At 36.9% G+C, this 18,974-nt stretch overlaps 1 protein-coding gene across 2 annotated transcripts in view; it reads left to right on the forward strand.

Annotated features, from left to right (window-relative positions):
• The window catches only part of CERT1 (ceramide transporter 1), a gene marked incomplete at its 5' end in the record, with an annotated part of 128,934 nt that overhangs the window by 893 nt on the left and 109,067 nt on the right, over positions 1 to 18,974 (forward strand). For both annotated transcript variants that reach the window (XM_079703594.1, XM_079703595.1), the window contains one exon: positions 4,707 to 4,841. In XM_079703594.1, coding sequence (XP_079559720.1) covers positions 4,707 to 4,841 — 135 coding nt within the window. The remainder of the gene's footprint in view (positions 1 to 4,706; positions 4,842 to 18,974) is intronic.

An 18,974-nucleotide genomic window follows, 5' to 3' on the forward strand; every position in this document is an offset into this window, starting at 1 on the left:
TGCGGCACGAGTGCCCGGGCCAGGGTTGGGTGGGGGTGGGGGCAGAAGGGGACTGTCTTCCTCGCCTGCTCTGGGGCTCGGCGGCCTGGGACCGGGAAAGACCTGTCCCAACCCCGGATCCTGTTTGGGAGCGGGATGCGCACCGTGACTTAGGACCCCGGGCGGCAGCTGTCCGGGTATAGCAATTTGGGTTGGGCAACAGCGGTACCCGAAGGACTAGGCATGGGAACCGTGCACCTCAGACCTCTCAAACGAGATTAGTCCGGAGATGCCAAGCAGAATAGGGTTGAGGGGTTTCTGCAGACCCTACTTTTGAGATAGAAGCCGGAGCAACTCGGCTTGGTGCTGAAATCTGAGGTGGTAAACTATGCCAGCCTAGATGTAGTGAAAGGTCTCAATGAGAGGAGGAGTTTTGTACTTTTCCCCTTACTCTTTACCCCAGTTCGGAGAAGAGCTATTGAATAGTCAGGTAATAGGTACAAGAAATATTCATAGTAACTTGAAACCTGTCAGAATGGAGACCGACCTTTAGTTGAGGAAGAAGAGTATTATTTAATAGTAAAATATTCTTGCAGTCAGTGGGCCAGAGTAAGGAAAAGACATCTTACTTTTCCTAAGTTTTTTAAAACCACTTTTCCAAAATTTTTGCAAAGGAGATAGTCATTTGTAGAGTTCGTAGAGTTTGGATGAAGCCCTTTTTAAGAGAGAAGGTGGGTGATCTTTTCTTTTGGTAGTACATAGTTTGGGGTTTGTTGTTGGGGTTCTTTTTGTTTTCTTTCTTTTTTTTTTTTTTTTTTAACGTTTTTGCTATGAGAAGATCCGCATTGTCTTTTTTACTTCCTTCTCTCTTCCTGTTAAACTTTTAGAAATGGCTGGAGCTAGCAGTTAATTTGGAGAGGGAGAGCAAGGTCCAGTCTCTCAACAGGCTGGTCATAAGATCCTAGATCATGTGCAGCCACTGGCTATTAAGAAATCACCCTGCTTCCCGTATACATACTTTGGCTAAGCATTGGGACGTTGTTTGTGGAATTGTTTCATATTAGCTTTTATATTGTCTTTAGAAGGCTGAGAAAGGACCTAAGAAAGGCATGAGTATGTCAGAACTAAGGCTTGCGAGTGTTAACTTTCGTTTGCATACAGAAAAATTATGGTGTGTGTTGATACTGTGATCATTATTGGAATTTCAGTGAAAAGTTTTCAGTAAAGTGAAGCTCCCCAGGGTTTCTTTGGATTAAATGTATCGTGTAACTTAAAAATCTGTATTGAACACGTAGTGCAATAGGTATACATTTCTCTTTGGAACTGTTATGAAATGGGCTCTTTGCTTCTCAGTGATTCAGGTAATTTCACCACTTTTTTCTCATTAAATGAGAAGCAGACTTCCCAATTAGTATTGTGGAGTGTTAGGTATTTTACAAAACAAGCCGTACTTTTGAACTGTTGATCATCACTTTTTGGGGGGTAGGAGGATCGTAGTGATTGGCGGAGTCACCAGTGCTCTGAGTATGTACTGTATATGAGTATATGAGTATCCCTTACGCAGAGCAGTGTAGTAAGTGTATACTTTATGACAAAAAAAAGGAAGACTATCTCCTTGATATCTAAGTGTATAGAAATGTAGTATTTGACCACTTCTTTGGTTCGTAAATAACTTCATTGTTGCTGCATACATAGAATCAACATAGTTTTGGTGTTCTTGTTAACAGCCATGAAGGAAATTTCCCTGAAATTTAACAATTTATGGTTACATATGTTTTCTTGGAAGCTTTTTAATCAATAATATTTTTTATTGAGTGTATGCTTTTAAATTTAAAGTACGTATATATTTTCAGCCTTTGTATTCACCTGGTAATTTTAAACAAAATTAGAACTCAGCCTCTGTTCTTTTCCTTCTGCTTAGTAATGTAGTTAAGTCCAAATACTAATTTGTTTTGTTCCCCCCACTCCCCCCCCCACCAAATGGAGTGAGTTTGGAATGGTGGTGGTGGAGTAAACTTGTACACCAGCCCAAAGGTTTTTTTTTTTTAATATAAATATACTTTCTACAGACTCGCTTCTTAGGCACGTAAGTTCCAAAAATACTGGATAGACAATAATTCTAGGTGGTTGTAACAAATATCAAGATAGACTGTGGATGGGGAAAAATTCATGCCTTAGTAGGACTTGAGAGCAACTAAGCCTTGGTCAGTCTCATCCAATTCCTTCTGAATTCCCTCCATCCTTTTTATCTTATCTTTACCTTAACGTTTTCTCCACATACCTAACTGTTGGCTGAAATTCTGTCCATGTGTAGAGTCCATCTCAACTATTCTTTTCATAAAGACTTTTCTTATTTCACCAACCATCCCAGAGCTCCTTCCCTTGAATTCCTATAGCATTTTATTTGTAACTTGCTTCTGACTCTTTTTCTAAATGTATTTTTTTTCCTCTTGAATATTTGCTTGCTGGACTATTGGAGGCAGGAATGTTTGCTTCTCCTGCAGTGTCTCCATATTGCCTTGTCTCTGTTAAATGGGGAAGAGCAAGGGAATGTTATGAGGGTAGAGAAAAGACAAAAATCTGCCTTCTAGCTGTGAATAGGAGTTAACATCTTCTGTGTAAATCCTGAAGCTTATGTAATTATTGGGTCCTCTGTAAGAAAATAATATGAAAATATGGACACATGATTTCTAGGGCCCCTTCTGTCACTTTGGAAGGTGTCCTTGTGAGCTTCCCTGAAGGTTTCTAAGCTTCATTAGCTATGCATAGCTCTGCCTCCAACTGAGAAAATACTGTGTGCTTGGCAGTGTTCTAAGTCTATTCTTGCTTAATGTTAAACAACTTTAAGAGGTAGAGTTTGACAAAGAAACAAACAAACAAACAGGTAAACAAACTTGGCCACAGTCACAGTTAGTAGCTTTCTGACGGGCAGTAATTGGAAGCGAGGTAGGATTAAGGTATGCCAGTCTAAACGATTTGTATTACAGGCAATCGGGAGTTGTTCATGTAAGTTTTGGAGCTGGAGGCTCAATGAGGTTAATATGTAAGATAAATAAGCAAAATATGCCTAATAAATAAGATTATGTAAGTTATGAAATAAAAATCAGAAGATCTCAGAGGTAAGGTTATTAAGCCTTCTCAGGAATCCAGGAACCTGATAATGTGATTGGATTACTTGAAAATAAAGGGGTCAGATTTAAGGGTTTAATAGGAAGGAAAGATGAATAGGAGTTGATAATGGGCTATAAAGATTAAGAAGGACCAGTCAGGTATTGAGTATCTCCTAGGAATATAGTAGGTGTATTCATGATTTTATTCACCCACTCAAATGACTGAGGAAAAAAAACTGAAGTTCAGAAAAGTTAAATAATTTGTCAGAACTTTTCACACAGCTAGTAAAAGTAGTTGAGTCTCTCTGATGTTGTATCCACTGCTCTGTCCATACAGTACAGGAACGCTGAGCCAGGTTTGAGTCTGAATGGCTGTGGCAGTAACAGTATAGCCAAGGAAATAGGAACAGAGGGGGATGTGCATCCTATGGGTGGAGATAAATTTAGTTTTGTATGTAACCATCATTATTTCAAGTCGGTGTCTTAAGTGGTAGTAAATTGCAGGGAGTTAAAATGAGGAAATAGTGATTAGAGAGCCCTCAGGAAAGAATGAGTTAAATTGCCAGCATGGATAGCTCTCAGGGAGGGGCTGTAATGATGGAGTTCAGAAGATACAAGAGCTGAACCATCTCAAACCTGTGGAATTAGGAAATAGTAAAGAAAAGATTTCTCTGAGCCAATGCAGTATATTTTTAACAATCCATTTAGAGTTAGTTTTTGGCAGATAGTTTTTGAGTTAGCAGATAGTTTTTGGAATTGTCTGTACTTAAAACCCCAGAGCATAAAAATATGCAATATCAACAATTCCCATAGAGGTTACATTTCTGCCTTTGCAAGTTTATTGATTGTGATCTTCACTGTGCAGCAGCGAAACTTTAGCAACACAGAAACTATTTGTAGGTACTGGAAAGAGATAATCCAAGTATGTTTTTGAAAACCAGTTTTATGTTTATATTTTACTCTTGAGTTTGAAAAATAGATCTTCAGAGAAACTTAGAAAATGAATTAACTATCCTATAATATTGAGTTCTGTGGAGGTAAAAATAAAGTTGATGTAGACTTACTAAAGATTAATAATCTGTTTTTACTTTAATGTAGTCGTAAACATCGTACATTTTCGTGTAGGAATAACTTAAAACAAAAATAGGGTTTGGGCCATGATTGACTTCTACTTCTGTTGATTTAGAAGGCTTCATGCAGCAGTACTTGGTGTAGGAGAATGACAGACTGTATAGCCAAATTTACTTTTCTATTGAATAAGTCAATTATGGCAGGGACCAAAACAATTTAAGAGTTTTGAAGGTGCTGAGGAGGGGAGGATGAAAGCACACAAAGAGTAAAGCAGAATTTTTAACTGAAATGTGCTTCAGTTTTATTCCTCAAATATTAGAAGAAAATGTTATATTTTATTATCTATTTTATTTATAATTTTGTAGAAATTATTGAAAATTATATACAATCTGGAAAATTTTAACTTTTCACTTTTTTTTTTTTTTTTACTGTTTATAATTAAGTTAGCACTTCTCACATTTTGGTTTTAAACTTAGATTGACTGCTGTTTCAGAAAGTTTGGATTTCTAAAATACTGACTTAATTTTTTGTCTTCTTCTCCTCCAGTGGACAAACTACATTCATGGGTGGCAGGACCGTTGGGTAGTTTTGAAAAATAATACTCTGAGTTACTACAAATCTGAAGATGAGACAGAGTATGGCTGTAGAGGATCCATCTGTCTTAGCAAGGCTGTCATCACGGTAAGCTCCTGTTCTCCTTCATTTAACAAATATTTATTGAGCATAAGTTATACACAGGAACCTATTCTAGGGGCTTGGGATATGTCTATGAACAAAACAGATTAAGATCCTTTCTCTTGTGGAGCATGCAGTCTAATATTTTTTTCCATAAAATTATTTTAGAGTGTATTACTACATACTGTTATTTTATATAGACATGTAGTATTTATCTAGTTGGTTACAGCAAGCCATTAAACAAGGGCTTCAGAAAAAAAGATGTTAGATGGCTTCATATCTGATAGATGGGTACAGTTACTTGGTGAATTATTGAAAAAGTTAAAGCAGGAAAATAAAAATATACATATCTTAACATTTTAAAATTTTGACTTAAAATATATAAATCTAAATTCACTTCCAACTTTTTGATGTAGAGCTAACAGTATGTCTTTGAATATGGAGTTGAGAGAAGTTGTTCTTGGGTAAAGTATTATATCTGTAATGCTTGATTTGCAATTTCCAGTTTTGATTCTCTAAAGTGGAATAAAAACTTGAAGATACTTTTGAAAAACCCTAAATATAGGTTCCTCTTTTTGACTTTTAATGTTTTTCCCTAATATTTTACAGATATCTCACCTTTATTTAATTTAATACCTTTTAAAAGAATGACTTACCTTTACTGAGTCATTCTACTTAGCTCGCATTCAATGTAGTTTACATAGAAACAGCTCTCTTTGCTCTTGTATTCCATAGATTTACATGATGTTTAAGTTATGTAAGAACTACAGCAAGTAAACTGGCATAAACAGGTTTAGGAACAACCAACTGACTTGTTAAACATGTAACTCAACTAGTGGGCCAGAAGTGCCTGAGTATACTAAAAATAGCATACTAGTTGAGAGTGGTCAGCATGTCCGAGGCATATTTAATAAAGGGCAAAAAAAAAGGTATTGTCTAAGGCAGGTGAGTTAAATGGAGGTCAGTTAAGGAAGCTATTGTAGTTAAAATCTAAAAATGGGTGTGTTAAAACAATCATAGATTTTACTATACATTCAAAGAGAATTCATGTTACGTTAGAGTTTATATTGTTTATAAAGATAAATGGTGTACTTGGATATGTGTTGATATCTAAATATAACTTACATATGTTTATGTTACACATTTAAGTAAAACCATATAGTATTTTCCCATCACCTTTCATACATTCTGCCCCTCTTATATATTCAGAGTTTGAAAATAAAAGCTTAGTTGGATATTGAGTTGGAAAAACTTATAGAGGGGTTGTTTGGAAACGTTCAGAATGAAACTACTACTCTCCATTCTTATGGACAATTTTAAAGAAATAGTTTGAACATAAAGGCTCACTATTTGGACTGGTATGTGGTACGTTATAATGTACTTTTGAAATTGTATCTATTGATAGTTAATATTTTGGGGGTTTATTTCTCTTGAGATAGATCACTATTCATGCTAGAGGAAAGAATCATGGATAGTAATGTACTTTACAATTTTGAAATGTCTTCTCTTGGTTCTTCCGCTTCTTCCTTCTTTTGCATATTGTTGGATGCTTGTTAGTTACAGTGCTTGTTTGACTCTGAAAATAGTTTATATCTTTATTGTTTCCTAACTAGTAGTATTCCTAGAGTACCATGCTAGTTTAAATTTAGTTATCCTGTCTTGAATTATGGACTGTGGTAATAGTGCATGGCTTATTTGGGGAAAAGAAAAACTTTTAATAAATATTTACATTGCATCTGCTCAGGAAAAAACAATGTGTTAGCTCTTCGTAGATTTTTTGTTGTTGTTATTTTGGTATTTTTGTTGTCTGTATTTGCTTGTAGAACTTTTCATTGTGGTTCATAATCAAAGAAATGAGTAGGAAAGCAAGACAATTTGAAAACATTGAAGGGACCTAGTGGAAGTACTCACTGGGCTAAGTGGTAGTAGAGAAGGTAAAAAAAAAAAAAAAAAAAATGAAGGAAGCAGCAGAATCTGAGTGGTAGTTAGTCTTCGCTATAGTTAACCAGGTGGTATGGAGAAACACAAGTATTTATATTCCTGAACTTCTTCAACTCTGTTCGTATTCTGTCGGTTCATAAGTTCACTGTTACATATTTCAAGGAAATTACAAAATATAACTGAATTCAGTGAACTTCTCAGAATGAAGTTTACAAATAGAGTATGTATTTGAGTTAAATTTTTAAAATGTAATACTAATCTCTGTTAAATAGGTATCTTTTGCTTTTCTTAAATATGGGCCATTATATGTATCAATTCATCTCTGAAGGCAAAGAATAAATATGGTTGAATTTGTGTACATGACATCCTTATGAAATTGATAGTATTCATATATGAGGAAATCTGGACTTGAAGAGTTGTGACTTTACTGTAACCATTCATTAACATATTTATTATTTGTTGGTGAACCTAATGTTTGAACCCACCTTTTCTGATAGAACCTAATCCATTGTTAAATTCACTATTATTTTAGCTTAACAATTAAGTCATTCCTTATTCAAATCATGTTCTTTAGTTATGTGATAATAAATTGAGTGAAATACTTTCAAGGAACAAAGTATTTCCTGGGAGAATTTGTTACCTGGAAATAATTCTTAACGTGAAGGGATTGGGAATAAGTTACTGAGAGGAAAAATAGTACTCTGTCACTTTTTGGGAAATCACCTGTTTGTATGTTTAATAAATGTTTGTAGAAAGTTGAATTTCTCAATTATTTTTTTTTTAATTAATTAATTTATTTATTTTTGGCTGTGTTGGGTCTTCATTTCTGTGCGAGGGCTTTCTCTACTTGCGGCAAGCGGGGGCCACTCTTCATCGCGGTGCGCGGACTTCTCACTATCGTGGCCTCTCGTTGTGGAGCACACGCTCCAGACGCGCAGGCTCAGTAGCTGTGGCTCACGGGCCCAGTTGCTCCGCGGCATGTGGGATCTTCCCAGACCAGGGCTCGAACCCGTGTCCCCTGCATTGGCAGGCAGATTCTCAACCACTGCGCCACCAGGGAAGCCCTGAATTTCTCAATTATTATAGTTTAATAGTTATTTGCTTAAGACCCAGTCCCTGCTACAAAACTTGCCATGTAGTAGATGTTCAATATATGTTAGTTGTGTTTCATCAATCAAAAACAATGTTTATGGAGTATTTAAACTGTTATTTATTTTTTAAGTTCTGTTTTTAAATAAAGTACTCTTGGTAAAAAAAATATATAGAATCCGTGGCATGAAGAGGTTTAAAAAGTAAATGCTTCTCTTTACTCTTAGTCCTGCACTCAAGACATAATGAAAGGCAAATTTTTGGTCTGTCCTTCCAGGTACTATGTATGCCTATATAAGCATTTATTTGTTTATATCCTTCATTTTCATTTACACAGATGGCATCATACTAAATCTATCGTTCTGCACCTTGTTTTCTTTTAATATGTCTTGGACATTTACTACATTTTGTTGAATATTGTGGACGTACAATGTCTTATTTATTTGCCCCTTCCCTGTTCTTGGAAATTTGGATCATGTATAAATTTGTTTTACTACAAACACTCTTGAAACAAACATATGTATTTAAAAATTTTTTTATAGTTACTGTCAAATGCCCTCTCAAAAGTACCACTTTTCATTCCTGCAAATAGTGCATGAGTGTCCCTATTTCCCCATACCCTCAAATATATATTTTTTTAATTTGGTTGCACTGGGTCTTAGTTGCGGCAGGCGGGCTCCTTAGTTGTGGCTCCAGGGCTTCTTAGTTGCTGCACATGGGCTCCTTAGTTGCTGCATGCGAACTCTTAGTTGCAGCATGCATGTGAGATCTAGTTCCCTGACCAGGGATCAAACCCAGGCCCCCTGCATTGGGAGTGTGGAATCCTATCCACTGTGCCACCTGGGAAGTCCCTCCATACTCTCAAATATTGAGGAAGTCAGGTTTTGGCAAATGTTAAAATATTTGACAAACTGCTAGATAAAAATGGTGTCTCATTATTTTAAGTTGTACTTTTTTATTCAAGAGGGTAACTTCATATCTTTATAATTCATTTTTTCCTCTTCTCATCGCTTGTTCATCTCTTTCTCAGTTACTGATTCGTAGCTCTTTATATCATGATATTTGGCAATTTGTCATATTTATTGAAAATGTTTTCCCCCAGGTTGTCATTGTCTGTTTTTTCTTTCCTTATTTTATATTCTCTTTAAGCCTTAACAGAAATTAAAAAATTTTGTGTGCTCTTATTGACCTTTTCCTTTATGGCTTCTGTATTTAGTTATGTTTAACTAAAACATAACTCAAAGAATATAACTCTATATAAATGTAATTACATTTTCATCTACAATTTTACATTTGAATTTGATTCCTGTGGGAGTTATTTTAGTATAAGAAGTGATGTGGGAATTTAGCTTTCTAAATTTTTCCCAAATGGCTAACCATGGAGTCTAATACCATTAATTGAAAAATTCATCTTCCCCCCACTGGTTTGAAATGTTACCTTTATTGTATATTACATTACCATGTGTATTTGATGTTGTTTCTGGACTCTCTTCTCTTCAGTTGGTTTGTCTATTCCTTTTTGTACCATATTTAAAATTATATTGCTAATACTTCATTAATCAGTTCTTTAAACTGCTAATGATCCTTTTGTGAAAATAAAAGAAGTGGTTTGTTTGTAGCTACTGAGATTAGAAGATGTTTCAGGAATTAGGTAGGTAGAGATTTTTGGTAAAATGGAAATAGTAATGTCTTTAGAATTGGTTTGCCTAAGATGTATCTATAGTCCCAAGTCTTACCTTAGGTATCTGACTTTGTATACCTACTATCTTATAAAACTTCTTTAATTACCAAATGAATGGGATTCGTATTATTCTTATTATAGCTTGGATATAGTAAAATTTATTCACCAATTTAGTGTTTCAATATTCTCAGACGGAAAACTGAAAGGTAATGAAAATGTTTACTGCTACATTGAAAAAAATTTTAAGCCAAGTAGCTCTTAAGTAGGTAGGGGTTAGAAGGGAGGAAATTTAAAGATCCTGGCACAATTAAAGAAGCCAACAGAGATGTAAAAGAAAGGGAAGGGGGCTTCCCTGGTGGCGCAATGGATAAGAGTCTGCCTGCCAATGCAGGGGACACGGGTTCGATCCCTGGTCTGGAAAGATCCCACATGCCGCGGAGCAACTAAGCCCTGTGCACCACAACTACTGAGCCTGCTCTCTAGAGCCCACGAGCCACAACTACTGAAGCCCGCGTGCCTAGAGCCCTTGCTCCGCAACAAGAGAAGCCACCGCAATGAGAAGCCCGTGCACTGAAACGAAGAGTAGCCCCCGCTCGCTGCAACTAGAGAAAGCCCGCATGCAGCAACGGACACCCAACGCAGCCAAAAATAAATAAATAAAATTTAAATTTAAATTAAAAAAAAAAAAGAAAGGGAAGGAAGTGTTCAAAATTGAAAAGGATCATTAAACAAAAAAAATTTTAGGTGCTAAATAAAGAGTAGTCAGATCTAAACAGTTTTTTTTCCTTTTTTTTTTTTTTTTTTTTTTTGCGGTATGAGGGCCTTTCACTGTTGCGGCCTCTCCCGTTGCGGAGCACAGGCTCCAGACGCGCAGGCTCAGCGGCCCTGGCTCACGGGCCTAGCCGCTCCATGGCATGTGGGATCTTCCCGGACTGGGGCACGAACCCGTGTCCCCTGCATTGGCAGGCGGACTCTCAACCACTGCGCCACCAGGGAAGCCCTAAACAGTTTTTGAGTAAACTATTTCTCAGTAAAACTGGAAGAAAAATATTTTTTAAATTTTTAAAGTTTTCGAATGTGGGATTTTAAAGTAAAAAATTGTGATTTAAATTGATGTTCAGCAAATTGGATCTCACCAAAGATGAGTAGGGCCATAACTAATCATCATACGAGGAACTCCAGATTAGTAAGAAGTCCAAGAAGTTCGCTTTTTTTTTTTTTTTTTTCCAGTACATGGGCCTCTCACTGTTGTGGCCTCTCCCATTGCGGAGCACAGGCTCCGGATGCACAAGCCCAGCGGCCACGGCTCACGGGTTCAGCCACTCCGCGGCATGTGGGATCTTCCCGAACCCGTGTCCCCTGCATCAGCAGGCGGACTCTCAACCACTGCACCACCAGGGAAGCCCAGAAGTTCGCTTTTTATCAGATGTGCAATTTTGCTCTATTGAACTGTGTTAGTAAGAAAGAACCAAAGGAAAGAGAGGAAGGTATATCGACCAGTAAAAACATTAGATAGATACTAATTGATAATTCTTTTCATTTGAGGAGCATTTGCCAGTGAATTTCTAAAGAAATTAGAACCTTATACTACTAAGATTTATGCCTTTAGAAACTAATATTATCTGTTCAGCAGTTCATTTGGAAATAATTATCTTGCATCTTTAGGTAACTGGAATGTGACTCGAATAATGTAACTCAAATAATTAGATATAGTGGGAAATATTTAAAATATTTGGTGAGAGGTTTTGGAAGAGGAAAAATATAAAGAAAGATACCAGTTGAAATGTAGAGCCAAGAATGTTGAAATAACTTATCCAAAATTATGTAATTACAAAATGTGTTACTTTGTTAGGGTTGCCATAACAAAGAACTGCAAACTGGGTGTCTTTTTTTTTTTTTTTAATTGAAGTATAGTTCACTTACAATGTTTCAGGTATATGGCAAAGTGATTCAGATATATGTGTGTATATATATAATATATATATTATATGTATATACATATAATATGTATATATACAGATTCTTTTCCATTGTAGGTTATTATAAGATACTGAATCTAGTTCCCTGGTTTATACAGCAGGTGCTTGTTGTTTATCTCTTTTACATACAGCAGTTTGTATCTGCTAATCCCAAGCTCCTAATTCATCCCTCCCCCACCCCCTTTCCCTTTTAGTAACCATAAGTTTGCTTTCTGTGTCTGAGTTTATTTCTGTTTTGTAAATAAGCTCATTTGTATCATTTAAGATTCCACATATAAGTGGTATCATATATTTGTCTTTCTCTGTCTGATTTACTTCACTTAATAATCTCTAGGTCCACCCATGTTGCTGCAAATGGCAATATTTCATTCTTTTTTATTATTTCTGAGGAATATTCATATTTCATACACATACCCCCCACATTTTCATTATCCATTCATCTGTCAGTGGATATTTAGGTTGCTTCCATGTCTTGGCTGTTGTAGATACTGCTGCAGTGAACATTGAGGTGCATGTATCTTTTCAAATTATCATTTTCTCTGGATATATGCCCAGGGATGGGATTGCTAGATCATGTGGCAACTCTATTTTTAATTTTTTAAGGAACCTGCATCCTGTTTTCCATAGTGGCCACAGCAATTTACATTCCCACCAACAGTGTAGGAGGGTTCCCTTTTCTCCATACCCTCTCCAGCATTTGTTATTTGTAGACTTTTTAATTATGGCCATTTTGACTGGTATGAGGTGATATCTCATTGTAGTTTTGATTTGCATTTCTCTAATAATTAACGATGTTGAGCATCTTTTCATATGCCTCTTGGCCATCTGTATGTCTTCTTTGGAAACATGTCTATTCAGGTCATCTGCCCATTTTTAATTGGTTTTTTTTTTGATGTTGAGCTGTATAAGTTGTTTGCATATTTTGGAAATCAAGCCCTTGTTGGTCACATCATTTGCAAATATTTTCTCCTGCTTCGTAGGTTGTCTTTTTGTTTTGTTTATGATTTCCTTTGCTGTGTAAATGCTTTTAAGTTTAATTAGGGCCCATTTGTTTATTTTTGCTTTTGTTTCCATTACTCTAGGAGACAGATCCAAAAAGATATTGCTGTGATTTATGTCAAAGAGTGTTCTGCCTATGTTTTCCTCTAGAAGTTTTAGAGTATCTGGTCCTACATTTAGGTCTTTAATCCATTTTGAGTTTATTTTTGTATATGGTGTAGAAAATGTTCTAATTTCATTGTTTTTACATGTAGCTGTCCAGTTTTCCCTGCACCACGTATTGAAGAGGCTGTCTTTTCTCCATTGTATATCCCTGTCTCCTTTGTCGTAGATTAATTGACCATAAGTGCACGGGTTTATTTCTGGGCTTTCTGTCCTGTTCCATTGATCTATATGTCTGTTTTTGTGCCAGTACCATGCTTTTTGATGACTGTGGCTTTGTAGTATAGTCTGAAGTTAGGGAGTGTCGTTCCTCCAGCTCCGTTCTTCTTTTTCAAGATTGTTTTGGCTATTCAGGGTCTTTTGTGTTTCTGTACAAATTTTAAGTTTTTTGTTCTAGTTCTGTGAAAAATGCCATTGGTAATTTGATAAGGGTTGCATCGAATCTGTAGATTGCCTTGGGTAGTATGGTCATTTTAACAATACTGATTCTTCCAATCCAAGAACATTGTGTATCTTTCCATCTGTTTGTGTCATCTTCAGTTTCTTCATCAGTATCTTATAGTTTTTCAGAGTACAGGTCTTTTACCTCCTTAGGTAAGTTTATTACTAGGTATTTTATTCTTTTTGACATGATGGTAAATGGGATTATTTCCTTAATTTCTCTTTCTGATAGTTCGTTGTTAGTGTATAGAAATGCAACAGATTTCTCTGTTAATTTTTTATCCCCCAACTTTACTGAATTAAATAACAGAAATTTATTGTCTCACAGTTCTGGAGGCTAGAAGTCCGGATAAAGATGTTGTCAGGGTTGGTTCCTTCTGTTGCCTTTGGTGGTGTGCTGACAATCTTTGGCATTCCTTGGCTTATATATGCATCATCCCAATCTCTTCATTCATGTTTACATGGCATCCTCCCTGTGCACGTAACTGTGTCCAGATTTCCCCTTTTTATAAGAACACCAAGTTAGATTAGGGGCCTATTCCACTCCAGTGTGACCTCATCCTAACTAATTACATCTCCAGTTACCCTATTTTCAAATAAATTCACATTCTGACATACTTCAGATCAGGGCTTCAACATACAAATTTCAGGGTATGCAATGTAACTCATAACCCATAACCCATGAAAGTATCAGCGTTAAGACTAGAACTCAAGTCTCCTGATTCCCACCTGGTGTTATTTATTATTTTTTTGGGGGGTACTCGGGCCTCTCACTGTTGTGGCCTCTCCCGTTGCGGAGCACAGGCTCCGGACGCACAGACCCAGCAGCCACGGCTACGAGCCCAGCTGCTCCGCGGCATGTGGGATCCTCCCGGACCGGGGCATGAACCCGCGTCCCCTGCATCGGCAGGCAGACTCCCAACCACTGCGCCACCAGGGAAGCCCACCTGGTGTTATTTTATTGTATGTCAATGAGCATAGGAAAGATGTATACACAATGCATTTTATGTTGTGTAAGACTTACAGGAACATGACTGTTAAATATTTATAAAGCAACTCTTTAAAATTTGTTTTGAACAAAGCATCTTATTAAGATAAAAAGGTTTTTTTTTCCTTTTAATCCTAAGAAGCTCTGTTTGAGATATATGCTTCTTACTTACATGTAAATTTTATCAATTTTCTTTCTAAATAAAAAAAGTGAAAAGAAATTTGTGATTTATTATTACTGTCTTCCGTTAAATCTCTAATAAATATAGTTTGTATTTTAGCATTCAAGTTTCCTTAAAGCAAGGAATACACAAAATTTTCTACATTTGCCTGCTTGAAATAGTTAGCAAGAAGCTTGTTTTCTTAGTTTCTCTGAAGGTCTTTTAAGCTTCACATATACCAGTTTTTACTTAGCATTTTTTTAAATTAAAGTACAGTTGATTTACAATATTTTATTACTTGCAGGTATACAGCATAGTGATTCAGTAGTTTTACAGTTTATACTCCATTAAAAGTTATTATAAGGTAATGGCTATAATTCCTGTGCTATACATATTTCGTATTTTTTATTTAGCATTTTATCTTAATTTCCAAAGTGCTTAAAATATCATTCATGGGCTCTGAAGTTAAACCTGGATTTAGATCTGGGCTCTGCTTCTTATGGCTAAAGGTACCTTTGAACAGATAACTAAAGTGGTTAAAGATGGGTGCATAAGATCTAAGGGTGGAATGATTATGTGCATTAAACAAAATAACAAAAGCACTTGTACTTTTGTTCTTGGCAACATAAGAGGCACTCAAATTTCTTTAAGTTTATTTTGTGATATGTTTGTATTAGAAATAGAGCCTACAGTTTTAAAAGAAGAAAGGAGAAGCTGGCAGAACTTTTTATTAAAGGGAGACAAAGATGCAAGTGACTTACTAAAGCCGGAATATGTGACATGTCATATTTGAACAGGTTCTCATGCATTTCCTGTAAGCAATTTCCTTCCACCAAGTGGTTCTGTTTCATAACTTAAAAGAAATTATATGTATGTGTGTATAAAATATATAATATATAAATAGTTAACTGTTTATATGCTTTCTTCATCTTCCTGACAGATTGTTTTTTTCCCTTGTTCTACTATTTATTGTGTGTGGGTTTTTTTAAGGCATATTGTACCTTTTAAAAAACCAGATTTATTTAGGCATAATTTACACTCAGTAAAATTCACCCTTTTTAAGTGTACAGTTATAGTTTTCACAAGTGTATATAGTCATATGATCACTACCACCATCAGATTATAGACAGTTTTCATCACCCCAGAAAGTTCTTGCCTGCCCCTTTGTAATCAGTTACCTCCCCATCCCCAGTCTCTGGCAAACACTGTTCTGATAGTTTTATCTTTTCCAGAATGTTATATAAATTGAATCATAAAGTATGCAGCTCTTTGTGTCTGGCTTTTCATTTAGTGTAATGCTTTTGAGAGTCATCTGTGTTGTTACATATATCCCTAACTTACTCCTTTTTATTACCGAGTACTGTTCCACCGTATATATGTACCAAAGTTTGTTTATCCATTCACAACCTGATAGATTTATGTTTCCAGTTTTGGGCTACCATAAGTAAGGCTGCTAAACATTCAACTACAGGTCTTTGTGTAAATGTTTTATTTCTCTTGGGCAGATACCTAGGAATGGGATTGCTGGGTTCTATGGTAAGTGTATGTTTAACTTTATAAGAAACTGCCAGGGACTTCCCTGGTGGTCCAGTGGTTAAGACTTCACCTTCCAATGCCGGGGGTGTGGGTTTGATCCCTGGTCGGGGAACTAGATCCCACATGCCTTGAGGCCAAAAAACAAAACATAAAACAGAAGCAATATTGTAACAAATTCAATAAAGATTTTAAAAATTGTCGACATCGGGGCTTCCCTGGTGGCGCAGTGGTTGGGAGCCTGCCTGCCAATGCAGGGGACGCGGGTTCGTGCCCCAGTCTGGGAAGATCCCACATGCCACAGTGCAGCTGGGCCCGTGAGCCATGGCCGCTGAGCCTGCGTGTCTGGAGCCTGTGCTCCACAACGGGAGAGGCCACAACAGTGAGAGGCCTGCGTACAGCAAAAAAAAAAAAAAAAAAATTGTCGACATCAAAAAAAAGAAATCTCTTTTCTTTTAATTGGGGTATAATTGTTTTACAATGTTGTGTTAGTTTCTACTGTACAGTGAAGTAGAGTTCCCTGTGCTATACAGCAGGTTCTTTTTTTTTTTTAATAACAACTATTTATTTATTTATTTATTTAATTTTTGGCTACATTGGGTCTTGGTTGCCGTGTGTGGGTTTTCTCCAGTTGCAGTGAGCAGGGGCTACTCTTTGTTGCGGTGTGCGGGCTTCAGTAGTTGTGGCATGTGGGCTCAGTAGTTGTAGCTCGTGAACTCTAGAGCGCAGGCTCAGTAGTTGTGGCACACTGGCTTAGTTGCTCCGTGGCATGCGGGATCTTCCCGGACCAGGGCTCAAACCCGCCTCCCCTGCATTGGCAAATGGATTCTTAACCACTGCACCACGAGGGAAGTCCCTGTGCAGCAGGTTCTTCTTAGTTATCTATTTTATACATATTAGTGTATACATGTCAATCCCAATCTCCCAGTTTATCGCACCCCCCGCCTCCCGCTTTCCCATCTTGGTGTCCATACATTTGTTCTCTACATCTGTGTCTCTATTTCCTTTTTTTTTTAAAAAAAAAAGAAAGAATCTGCTAAACTGTTTTCCGAAGTGGCAGTACCATTTTATATTTCTACCAACAGTGTATGAGAATTCCAGTTGCACAACATTTTTGTCAGTACCTGTTTTTTGGGTTTTTTGTTTGTTTGTTTTGTTTTTTATCTTAACTATTCTAGTAGGTGTGTAGTGATATCTCATTGTGGTTTCAATTTGCGTTTTCCTAATGACTAATCATGTTGTACATCTTTTCATCTGCTTTTTATTTATATCTCTTTGATGGTATGTCTGTTCAAATCTTTTGTTTCTTTTCATCTTCTTAATATTGAGTTATGAAAGTTCTTTATATATTCCAGATACCATAATTTCAGACATGTATTTGGCAAATATTTTCTGCCAACCTAACAGACTGATTTTTGTCACTGTCATTAGAAAATAAATTACATTTGAATGTATATTTTGCTGAATTTTGGGGAACCTTTGAAGCTTATTTATTTCCCAGAGTAGTTTCCAAAGATACCAGCACTATTATTAGTTATTTTCTTAGGTTATTTGTATGGAGGCAACATTTCTCACAATTTTTTTAATTTTAATATTTTAGTTTGGGTCTACAGTGGCACACTGCCATTTAATTAAAGTGACAAAGCTTTAGATTTAAAGTTACAAGCTGACAACTCATCATGTAGTGATTTTACCAGGGAAGCTGGTATTACTGTTGAGATTCTTCCTTGGAGTGAGTGCTGTGTAGGCTTGATCTCTGTCCTTTCTTCATCTAAGGAAGAAAACCATACCTGATAAAAAGAATGCGATATGCTCTTAGTCCCCAGGTAGAGATATATGTTATGCAACAATTACTTCTTTTAAAAATATATGTTCTCACTAGTGAGGATTTATCACTTAAAAAAGAAAAAGAGGGGTTTCCCTGGTGGCACAGTGCTTGAGAATCTGCCTGCCGATGCAGAGGACACAGGATCGTGTCCCGGTCCGGGAGGATCCCACATGCCGTGGAGCGGCTGGGTCCGTGAGCCATGGCCGCTGGGCCTGCGCGTCCGGAGCCTGTGCTCTGCAACGGGAGAGGCCACAGCAGTGAGAGGCCCGTGTACCATAAAAAAAAAAAAAAAAAAAGAAAAAGATCATTTATAAATTGATTATAAGGAATCAAGAAACCAAGAAGTCACGACCAGTTGAAGCTCATCCAGAAATTAAGGTGGTCTCTAAAGTGATAATGTCTTGAGGGTGGGAGATCGGGTTGGGTAGTAATTTTTGAAAACTTATGTATAAACCCAATTTCATAAAGTGAGGTTTTCTCCTGTTATGAAGGACTTCAAGTGGTTTCATTTGGCTTTTAAAAAATCAGGAAGTTCATCCAGGTAAAGATTCATCTACTCTATCTCCTTGCCCATAAAAAGAATAGTAAAGTGGTAAAAAGTTTTTTAATGCGGGCTTCCCTGGTGGCGCAGTGGTTGAGAGTCCGCCTGCCGATGCAGGGGACGCGGGTTCGTGCCCCGGTCCAGGAAGATCCCACATGCCACGGAGCGGCTAGGCCCGTGAGCCTTAGCCGCTGAGCCTGTGCGTCCAGAGCCTGTGCTCCGCAACAGGAGAGGCCACAGCAGTGATAGGCCCGCATACTGCCAAAAAAAAAAAAAAATTTTTTTTAATCCCAAAAGGGAGAAAAGTGAGGAGACAATAGAAGACAGAATTTTAGAACCTGGAAAACATGGACAAGTACTAAGTGAGTTTGTAGATCTGAGAAATCCAACTCCTAAGCTATGAGTTGGGAATGCTGTGAACTAGATTTACATCACAACTGTATAATACTTCAGCAGTACCAGATACCTCTTGAAATAAGAACTGGGAGTGGAAGTTGTAAATAAGGAAGATGAGTCAAATATCAGTTTAAGAAACAATCACATCCCCAGATTTTTCTCCCCCAACTGTGGGCAGTTGGGTGATTGACCTATCCCTAACCTGACAAAAGATGGTGTATTATTCTTTTAGGGTGGATAAAATATTGATCTCTGGGCTGGAGAGTGGGGAAATAGGCACTAGAAAAAATTGAAAGCAAGGAATAGAGGGTGATTAAGTATGCTGACTGAATACTGAAACCTCCCTCCATCCCATCCCACTCCTGTTCCCCACTTGGTTTCCAAAACACTAGCTAACAAAC

Source organism: Hyperoodon ampullatus, assembly GCF_949752795.1.
Source record: "Hyperoodon ampullatus genome assembly, chromosome: 4".
In the NCBI taxonomy this organism is placed as follows: Eukaryota; Metazoa; Chordata; class Mammalia; order Artiodactyla; family Ziphiidae; genus Hyperoodon; species Hyperoodon ampullatus.